The sequence below is a fragment of the Lactuca saligna genome, chromosome 5, assembly GCF_052625555.1.
Source record: "Lactuca saligna cultivar CGN05327 chromosome 5, ASM5262555v1, whole genome shotgun sequence".
In the NCBI taxonomy this organism is placed as follows: domain Eukaryota; kingdom Viridiplantae; phylum Streptophyta; class Magnoliopsida; order Asterales; family Asteraceae; genus Lactuca; species Lactuca saligna.
Window position 1 is genome coordinate 251,583,530 of NC_136421.1, and position 11,041 is coordinate 251,594,570.

At 35.6% G+C, this 11,041-nt stretch overlaps 1 protein-coding gene and 1 pseudogene across 1 annotated transcript; both read left to right on the top strand.

Moving 5' to 3' along the window:
* Positions 1-3,546: 3,546 nt before the first annotated feature.
* LOC145047353 (UDP-glycosyltransferase 84B1-like) lies at positions 3,547-5,208 on the top strand. Its single transcript, XM_078995608.1, has one exon. The coding sequence runs from the start codon at positions 3,717-3,719 to the stop codon at positions 5,106-5,108; it is 1,392 nt and encodes a 463-aa protein (XP_078851734.1). The 5' UTR covers positions 3,547-3,716; the 3' UTR covers positions 5,109-5,208.
* A 2,682-nt stretch (positions 5,209-7,890) lies between these two features.
* Positions 7,891-9,517, top strand: LOC145047354 (UDP-glycosyltransferase 84B1 pseudogene; annotated as a pseudogene).
* The last annotated feature ends 1,524 nt before the right edge of the window (positions 9,518-11,041 follow it).

Consider the following 11,041-nt stretch of genomic DNA (forward strand, 5'->3'; position numbering starts at 1 on the left):
CGCGAAGGTGAGATTGTACACACACATCAACAGATTTATGATTTGAAGTTTCTGCATTATCTGCTTTAACTCTAATTCCTAAATAATGGTTATAAAAATGGAAGTTTAAATTGCACTAAAAATGAAAAATTAGCCTGGGATTTTGGGATGTTATAAGTACTTATCGATAGCTACCCATAGATATAAAAACCATCAAAAATGGAATCTTTATGCAAAAGTTATGATTTTTAGAAGAAAACTAAATTCGGAGCAACCAGGAGCCGACTTGTCACACCACCAGAGGGTGACACGTGGCACCTTCTCCATTCACCCTTCCTCCCTATGACTAACCATTACAATGTTGACATGTGGCCAGGACGCGATGTGCCTAAGGGTGGAGTGCCCTATGAGTTTGGCTATAAATAGAAGCGTTTTGCTAGCCTTTCTGTACCAATTCACCTAGAAACTCTTCCAAACTCTCACAAAACCCTTGAGACCCTGTTCTAGTACTTCTTAGGCATTAGTAGCAAATCTCTAGAGCATTAGAGAGCCTGGAGAAATAGATTTTTCTACTTTAAAGCTCTACCCGTGTGGTATCAAGTTTTTCACTAAACAAAAAGTAAGTCGCGTTATGCTTAATGTGCTTTAAGTATAACTTATATTTATGTTTATAATCGTTATTATGAACTTATAAATAAGACTTATCTGTAATACCTGTCGTTATACTGATCAATCTACTTACGAGAATGATGTCAATGCAAGATCAGTGAGGTGTTTAAAGTGGATTTTCCAAACAATATATCTTTATACGCTAAACAGATCCTACCTTCGATATGATATTACCTGGTTGTTTCTTATCAGCTATAAGTTGGTATTTCGTTTGGGATTATTGATATATCTAAGTAACTTTTATTATAATCACAGATAATATAAACGAGGATTGAACATAGTAACATTATATCTAAGTTCTTTTAAAAGAAAAAGTTGAAGCGTATTTGGATCGCAGATTTATCTAAAAGTCTTTCACCTTTAACCAAGTGGGCATGTAGTTACTTTCGAGTGCATACTTATAATAAAAGGATTTAGTGCTTGTATATTAATATTATATTAATTGTTTACTATCGGTATGCTTGTTTTGATTTTATTAGTAAGTTATAATCTTATCATGTGATTAGGAAACTTTATTTGAAGTTGATTTTCATTCATTATAGTCTTGTTTAATTTTAAATTAATACTTATAAAGGATATTTTAGATCGAAGTAAGTTGAAAATCTGAATAGCTCATAAAACTGTAGAGTATGACTGGATTATCTTCTACTGTGAGAAGACGATAGTTAATTATTCTAGACGGTCTTGTGAATTACTTTGATAGTGTGAATTTATAACCTACATATGTAGATAAAATGAGATACCATATTTATCAAATACTTTGAACATTTGTTACCTTTAAATGACTTACACTGTCCAATGACTCTCCTAGCCGTGTAGTCAAACAATTACTCAAACGATTTATCAGGTTAACTAACTCTTCTAGATAATCTTGAAGTAGGATTTTGTGAGAACCGGTTGGACTGAGTATGTTTGGATAGAATTTTTTGATATATATATATATATATATATATATATATATATATATATATGTTGGACTTATATATTTATATTGTTTTGAAATGTTTTATTGCAGGATTGTTAGGTCATAATTTAGTGGTTTGGGCTAGGCATCAATATGTATAGGTCTGAATAGGGTTTTGGTCGTATTTGGTGTTTGCGGTCCGATTGGTTCACATTCTAAGGTGTTCACGGCCGTGAACATGTTCACGGTTGTGAAGCTGTGTGCGGTTGGCTGTGTCAATATATATAAGGTGTGTCTTGTGAGTGTAAAGTGACATTAGCCGTGTGTGTGTTTTCAAGGTGTACCAGGCGGTTTTCAGCCCTGCTATAAAATCGTGTGCATTGCTTGATTATTTCCTTATTCTACTCCGTTCTTGATTCATTCTGCTTGTTCTTGTTTGATCACTGGTTTGGTTCCTTGGATTTGGGGGACTTTACAAGGATTATTAATATAATTTAATAACATTAATGTGCTTGAAAACCTTATGTATCTCACCAAGTTTGCGAAACCTGACACACTCAATTTATATACATCACAGAGACTGCTACTAAGACTGCTGGAAACTAAATAAGATGTTGAGTGAATTAAGAGATGTGTCTGTTATAGTATTCATGACCTTTAAGTATTTACGTTGTAATCAATCTTAGATAGTTAATTATGATATCCTTGATATTATAAAATTTTGAAAAAAATATTTGTTATCTCAAAAATATTATATTAAATTGGGATTTTCGCAACAAAAACAACACATAATTTTAAAGCGTAAAGACAAAATTTTAATTGGTTTTGAAAAATATGAGATATCACAATTAGCAAATAAAATGATTAAACAATTTGACAGTTAATCATACTATAATACTTCAAGTTTTCAAAACAATTTGCAAGACAAGAAATACATGGTTCTATTACAATCACATGATCACAATTTTATTCCACGTAATGGAACAAAAGTTATGGTTTGGGCCTAAGAAAAAATAATTTTATTCAATGGAATAACACAAAAAAATATTTTTTTTTTAATGTAAAATAGCTTAAAAATGGAGTTTATTAAAAAAACCAGTTATAGCACCACTACGACGGTGACCATCCTTACTAATAAATGAATGTTTTTTTTGTTACTTGTCATATTTGACACATGTTATTTTTTTAAGATTTTTAAAATTATTATTTTCCACTTGTCATTTTTTGAGGATTTCACATTTCTTAAATCAAATTTTAATAAATTCTAATGGATTATATATATATATGTAAAGTTATTATTCTATTAATTTGATAATATATTCTCATAAATAGTCCAAACAATTTGATTTTTTTCATAAATACTCCAAAAGATTACATTTTGTATGGAAAAACATTATTTTATAAAATATTTAATGTTTATATATTTTAATATTAAAATTTTACTTTTAATAAACCCGTATAATATTCAGATCTCATACCTAATAATCGTAATAAATAACGGTAAATCGGGGGTAATAGCTCCACTGTTATTCCAAACTATTATTTTGAAAACACTGGTTTTTACCTCCGCTAACCGCTACTACAGGAGTATAGGACCGCGATTGACTGCAGAGGTAATTAGTATTAAGCAGTCACTAATTGGTGAGAAGCTCGGCAACGAAAGTTGGTGCTGCCATCAGGGATGTAGATGCTGGTTGTCAGCGGTGTTGAAGGTCGGAAGGGGGAGAGAGGAGCAGTCGGATTGAAGAAGGGAGCTTTTGTAAATAATTAATGACAAATTTTAGATGCTATATCAACACCATACGGATAAAATTACCAAATTATCACATGCCCTGTAAAACGGAAATTATTGGACATTTAGATGGTAACAATTTTAAGAATTTAAGGTCTTAATTAACACGTTTTTTACAAATTACCACGTTTTGGAAAATTCAACCATCATTTAAGTCAATACTCCTAAAAATATACATAATCTCACATCTATAGTGAATGGACACCTAACAACACCCATGTTTCAACATAACTTTATCCAAACACACCTATATTCGCAAATAACTCAGCCATGTGATTATTGAAACAAAATCCCGTAAGTAGGAGATTTCTTCAATTCTTCTCTTTCCCATCTTCGTCTAACCACACCACAACACACACACACACAAACACAATGAGTTCGATTTCTGAAGAAAATCAACAAACAAGTGTCCTGCTTGTAACAGTTGCAGCTCAAGGTCACATAAACCCCATGCTAAGGCTGGGCAACCTTCTTGCGTCCAAAGGCCTCCACGTCACTCTCGCCACCCATGACCCTGCCCTGAAAGACCACTCCTCCACCGTCGGCGGCGTCCACCTTGAGTATTTTTCCGACGGCATACCTCCAGAACACGATCGACAATCCGGTGATATTGATTTCGCTATGAACACGCTGGGTAAGTTTGGACCGGGAAACCTTTCCGCCCTGATTCGAACTCACTGCCGTAAATTCGCGTGCATCATCAACACCCCTTTCATGCCATGGGCGGCTGACGTCGCAGCGGAGTTTGCGCTACCCTGCGCCATGGTTTGGATCCAACCATGCACAGTCTATCAGATATATAACTGTTTTTACAATCGTCTCAACGAGTTCCCAACTGAAAATAACCTTGATATGATCGTGAATTTGCCTGGGCTTCCATCACTGTGTGCGGAGGAGCTACCGTCCTTTGTTCTTCCGTCGAATACGTTTCGTAGCTTCGATGGTATATTGCAGGAAGTCTTTCATAACCTGCATAAGGTCAAATGGGTGTTGGGAAATACGTTCTTGGAACTGGAGAAAGATGTGATAAGGTCTTTGAATGACGCGGGTCATTCATTTTTGCCTGTCGGACCAATTGTTCCGGCAACCCTATTTGGCAAGGAAGACAACATCGATGGCGATCTAAAGGGTACAAATAAGTTTAAATCAGGCAACGAGAATGATTGTTTAGAATGGCTAGACAAGCAACCACCGGCGTCGGTTGTTTATATCTCATTCGGAAGTCTCCTGTTTTCATCTGACAAACAAATAGAAAGCATAGTAACTGGTTTGAAAATTACGAAACGACCGTTTCTCTGGGTTGTAAAGCTGCCGGAAAATCAAGAAACCCAAGAATTTGAGATCTTGGAGGAGATAAAGGAACAGGGTTTGATCGTGAGATGGAGTCCACAAACTGCTGTGTTATCACATCCATCAGTTGGGTGTTTCTTAAGTCATTGTGGGTGGAACTCACTGATTGAAAGTGTTACCGCCGGTGTACCAGTGATTGCTTGTCCACAGTGGACTGACCAGCCGACGAATGCTAAGCTTGTTACCGATGTTTGGGGCATCGGGGTGAAACTAAATAAGAATCTAGAATCGGGTAATTTTAATGGGGAAGAAATGGCAAAATGCGTGGAAGAGATTATGACTGGGCCTAGATCGGAGGAGTTCAGAAAGAACGCGGCGGAGTTGAAAAGGGCAGCATATGAGGCGGTGGCAGACGGTGGCTCGTCGGACAAGAATATTCAGTTGTTTGTAGATGTAGTTTCTTCTTGCTCATGAAACTCAAGTATGCAATGTAATGACGTGCTTTGTGCATGATATCTTGTACTCTTGTTTTCTATTATTTTTTATTGGAAAATGAATGCTTATTGACATTTTATCACTAAATTGTCACGATGAAGATCTATATTGATTTTCTGTCTAAACATCATTACCTTTTGAAATTATAATTATAGTTTGTTATTCTGAATTATAATGATGTGTACACAATTTTGAGAGGCCAATGCGGTGATGAAAACAATTTCTCATAGGATAATTATCGATTGCTACATGATAGGCTGGTTTTAGAAGCAGTGAGGATCACATGTTGTTTAAGTCGAAACATGTGGCATACATATTCACATGTTGCTTAAGTCGAAACATGTGGCATACATATTCACAAGGGATGCACATTCAATAACAAGTTAATCCACCCAACATCATCCACTTAAAAGCATCCAAATTTTGGATTTTTAGTTGTCAATTTTTCTATAATTTTCATATCACGATGACAATACCAACTTAAACAACTCAAAAATTCTACAAAACTTCATGGGATAATAACTTAAGAGGATAATGTATTTCAACTTTTAGTCATATTTGGTCACTAAATTATTTTTCGTGTCTTATTAACCCATGAACTTGTTGAAACGTGTACATTATACCAGTATGAGCAGCGGTAATAGTGGATTTTCCGGTTCTCAACATGGTTTCCAGTCAAGTATGATTTTCCGGTCATCTTCTTCGGCGACATTCCGACATTCGTTACCTCTGACCACACTTTTAATCTAGGTTTTAGTGAAGGATTAATTAGAACTTACAAAACACACCCAACTATGTATTCTTGGTGTTTATGTGTGAAAGTTCGAAGCTAATGAAGATGAACATGAACATGAATACACAAAAATGAACTCACATATCATAGCCTCCGATATGCAAAACCCTTTTCAGAACGTCGTTGTCTTCTACGGAAAACCCCCTTTCTTCCTTATGATTTTCTACAAAACCAAGTTTCGATCTGCAAACACTAACACCTATGGTTTAAATCAAGCTTTTAAGGAAAAAGTTTTCAAAAGCTCTTTCTTCTTCATCTTGTTCATCAATGGCAAAGTTGTAACTCTTTTAGATTTCAAAGATTCATTTCAGATTTCGAGCTTCCTTTCAGATCCAAGCCCATCCACTTAGGGGTTTTTGGGTTCTATACACATGATGCACACAAGAACAAGTTATTGGTTCATTTTTCAGGTTTGAGTTCATTTTTCGTTTGTTTATATTCCATCTTTGATTTTTTGATTCAGTGACACAGACGATGAGCACATCTTATATGGGTTTTGTTTCATAGATGAGTTTTGATGAACCACCATTAAAACCCTTAAAAACTTAAAAATCCAAGATAGGTTTTGATGAACCACCATTGGATCTTTGAAGATTTGTGTTCAAATAAAAACTTTTTTGAAAATCGTTCACTTAAGAGTATAAGTACATTGCATTTCTAGTCTTGAGTTCTTATCTTGTTTGAGTTGAGTTCATCCAATTTCTGGTTTTTGAGTTGAGTACATCGCATTTATGGTCTTGTATCAGACCATCAGAGTTCTTATCTTGTTTGAGTTCATCTAATTTCTAGTTTTTGAGTTGAGTACATCTGAACCTGTGAAACAACCTCAAATGAAGATGATCGGAAAATCATACTTGGCCAAAAACCACGCTGGAAACCGGAAAAACCTACTATTATTGTTCATAATGATATAATGTAAATGTTTCAACAAATTCAAAGGTTAATAAAACACAAAAAATAATTTAGTGATCAAATGTGACCAAAAGCTAAGGTATTTTGCCATTTCAAGTCATTAACCACCGACTTACTTTATCATTCAACATTATATAATTTATGAAAGGTTTTGGCATAACTGTAAAAGGTAATTCTTTCATAGTGTAGTGGAAACATATGATCCTAAAATTATGTTTCAAAAAAATAATTATAATAACATTATACAATTTATATGATCTTTCCTTTATGAACTTGATACTTCATTTGAAGTTATTGCTAATTGATTTCATTTTCCATTCCTATTTTATCTTATTACTAAATTTAGTAATCTTTATCTGTAAACACACTTGCTGTTCCAAATTGTATTTATATCTTGTTTATAAAAAAAATTAAAAGTTAGACATTTTCGGACAAGAAGTGATATTTTCACTTAAGAAATTTATTCATCCATATAAAATGTATGATTTATTGATCGACAATAACTACAAGGAAATTATGAATCAATTTTCTTAAGTGAAAATATCATACTTTTTGGATACCCGAATCTCTATCCATATCCATTTTAGATATCCACAATTGGGATATACGCTCATTTTCGGATACAAATTCTAATAGTATAATCTAGTATCATTTAAACGCACTTAAAAAGGAAAAGGAATACTTTTTAAGTTTTGAACTTCAGCCACCACCACTTGATGTGGAGGCCTAAGTTCAATGCTTTTAAACTGTTAATACCTAGCCCACCATATTCGTTTTTTGGACAATACCTTGTTCCAAGCGATCCACGACTTGATTGTGTTTTATTCTTTTTGTTGGATATCGAGTAGGGACAAAGGGAGCAAGTTGATCTCGAAGGAATCGCTTGAAAATCCAAGGATCCCCCTTAAACCCAGATATAATTATTTTAGTATTTGTTTCTTTATGTTTGGCTATTTCTTGAATTTTTGCTATGGGGTCCTTTTCAAGTAAGTACGCTTTACTCTCAAAAAAATAAATTTCATATAAAAAAATACCAATTATTAGAAAGTTGATTGCAATTATAAACAAATCAGTTAAACGCTTCTTACGTTATATGGGCATATCATTCTACACTCTATAGATAAGAGCAGAGAGTTTGACGATTTGCTTACATATCCTTTCATCTCTCAAACATGGATTCGATTTGCATACAAAATCAACACAAAAATGTTCTTCTAGTTACACTTGCAGCTCAAGGTCACGTAAACCCTATCCTAAGGCTAGGCAACCTTCTTGTTTCCAAAGGCCTACATGTGACTCTCGCCATCAACCACTATGCCCTCAAACACCGTTCCCCCACCACCCACACCACCACCGTTGGTGGTGGCATCCACCTTGAGTTCTTCTCTGACGGCCTTCCTATTGACTACAACCGAAAGGCCGATATAGATTACTACTTGGATTCACTAAGTAAGTTTGGACCTGTTAACCTCTTGGCCTTTATTCGATCTCACCCACGTAAATTTGCATGCATCATCAACACCCCGTTTGTGCCGTGGGCCGCCGACGTGGCGGCAACGGTTGGCGTTCCGACCGCCATGCTATGGATCCAACCATGCTCCCTGTACCAGATATATTATCGTTATTACAATATGCTCGATGAGTTCCCTACTGAAAGTAACCCGAATGTGAGCGTGAAGTTGCCGGGGCTGCCGGTTTTTGCAGCGGAAGAGTTGCCGTCGTTTGTTCTTCCCACGAATACGTTCCGTAGTTTCTACAATATATTAAAAGAATTGTTTACTAATACCTGCAAGGTGAAGTGGGTGCTGGGGAATTCGTTCATGGAGCTCGAGAAAGATGTGATCATGTCACTAAATGATGGTGGCCGTGTGTTTTTGCCCGTGGGACCATTAGTTCCGGCTACGCTTATCGGTAAGGAAGAAGAAGTAGATTTTGATCTTTTCGGAAGTGACGTCAAGAGTAATAATTGTATGGAGTGGCTAAATATACAAAAACCCTCTTCGGTTGTTTATATCTCATTTGGTAGTATCCTCAATTTGTCGAATAAAGAAATAGAGAGCATAGCGGTTGGTCTGAAGAATATTAAACGGCCGTTTCTCTGGGTGATAAGGCCGCCGGAAAATCAAGAACTACCGGAATTAGGGTGTTTGGAAGAGATCAAGGAACAAGGGTTGATTGTGAAGTGGAGCCCACAAACGTTTGTGTTGTCACATCCATCGGTTGGGTGTTTCCTGAGTCACTGTGGGTGGAACTCGTTGCTGGAAAGTCTTGCTGCCGGAGTGCCTGTCATTGCATGTCCACAGTGGACTGACCAGCCTACAAACTGTAAACTCGTGACTGATGTTTGGGGTGTTGGCGTGAAGCTCAAGAAAAGTTCAGAAGGTCTTGTTAATGGGGAGGAACTGGGAAGATGCGTGGAAGAGATTATGAGTGGGCCGAAATCGGAAGAGTTCAAGAAGAATGCGGCGGAGTTGAAAACGGCGGCGCGTGAGGCTTTGGCAGATGGTGGTTCCTCAGACAAGAATATTCAGATGTTTGTAAACGAAATGATTTCATCATCGATTTTCAAACCAAAATAAAAACAACATAATGAATTTTAAGACTTTACTTATTGGTTAGATCATGACGATGTAACGATCTTCCAAGGCTATTAATAGTTGATTTCGATTACGCTTGCCTATCATTAACTAAAAGTTTTTACTATTTCAGGGGTTGTTTCGTAGATAGACCAATGAAATGACTATTATAACAAAATGAAATGTAGAAAATCAATGGGAGTAGCTATTTTGTAATGAAAATCTTGTTGAATCTTCCATCAATAAATACTTTGTAACTCTTTCTAAACTGCAAAGGCTTCATGCTAGCACTCCACTTCTAAGGTTAAAGAGAATGCATCACAATGCATTTATGTGTGAAGGTATGCCGCATCAAACAAAATCATTCCACCTTCAAGTCACTAGTAATAGGAAATGGTGTCCGGAAGTATATATGTAGTGACATAGAGATACATAGAGAGAAGGTTTTTTCTCTCTGGTTTGTGAAGGAACATAGCAGGCTTCACGGATGCTCCCAAAGTTACAAGTAGGGTGGTGTTTGGAGGTAAGTCACACGTGACTTGGGGTTGCCAAGTCAACTAACATGTCAAAACCCCAAGCACTATGTATAGCCTAACTGCCTAAGGTACAAGCCTAAGGTAAGTGACATATATGCTTATAAAACAAACAAATATTAGGCTTAAAAGTGACATCTATGATAAATAGTTCAATGAAAGAATTGAATGATAAATTAACTTTACTATTCTGAGATGTCATGTTGGTGTTCAACGGATATGAAATTCAATGACCATTGAAATCTTTAATTGGAAAAAGGAAACATTTTAAATCCTTAAATATATATATCTTTCATTGACCTTTATAGAGTTTCATGTATTGTAGAAAATTTTAATTCGAGTTGTACAAAGATTAGATTAGTGCTGCGACAAACTATTTTTAATAGTAATATCCAAATCTCTCTTCTTCAACTTGTCCTACAAGAACATCTCCAAACTCTTGATTTATGAAACAATCTCTAAATCCCTTCAGCGTATAATATTGGAACAAAACGTAACAACCAAATAGTATGGAAAAATCTTGAAACCCTTTTCTACAACAACAAAGATACGAAAGCTATTAAGTTAGACAAAGAGCTTTCTTCATATCTCTTTTGATAACTCATTTATCACTGAATATTGGACCTAAATCAATTCCACACCCAACCTTTAGGACAATATCGATGTCTCGATACCTAAAAGAACATGGTTTCTTACACTATCAACTGATTATCTCCAAAAATTGATTACATAGTCTAATTTATAATCGCTTACCATTTCCATCATTCCTCAAACGTCGATCGATATTACGAATAGGAAAAAGAATTAATCATTTCCATAAACGCTCAATTTAAACCATTCGTAATGACCTTAACCATTCTCAAGGTTGAACACTTCAACATCTTTGTGTTTAGAACCATGGTGGAGAGATGGTCTTTATAACCGCAGACGAGTAAGAATTCATGGAGGCCATGGTTTTCTACATTGCTAAGAACATAGTCAACGACTCAATAATCGCAAATAGGTATAGGTGGTGCAGTTGGATGTTCTGGATCCTTCCCTTGCCTTTTGACATGTTTGACTACCCCACATTGGGGTTCTTCCCACTCTATTAGGCCC

Coding starts and splice junctions, on each gene's coding strand:
- LOC145047353 (XM_078995608.1), top strand. CDS start 3,717: ATGAGTTCGATTTCTGAAGAAAATCAACAAACAAGTGTCCTGCTTGTA.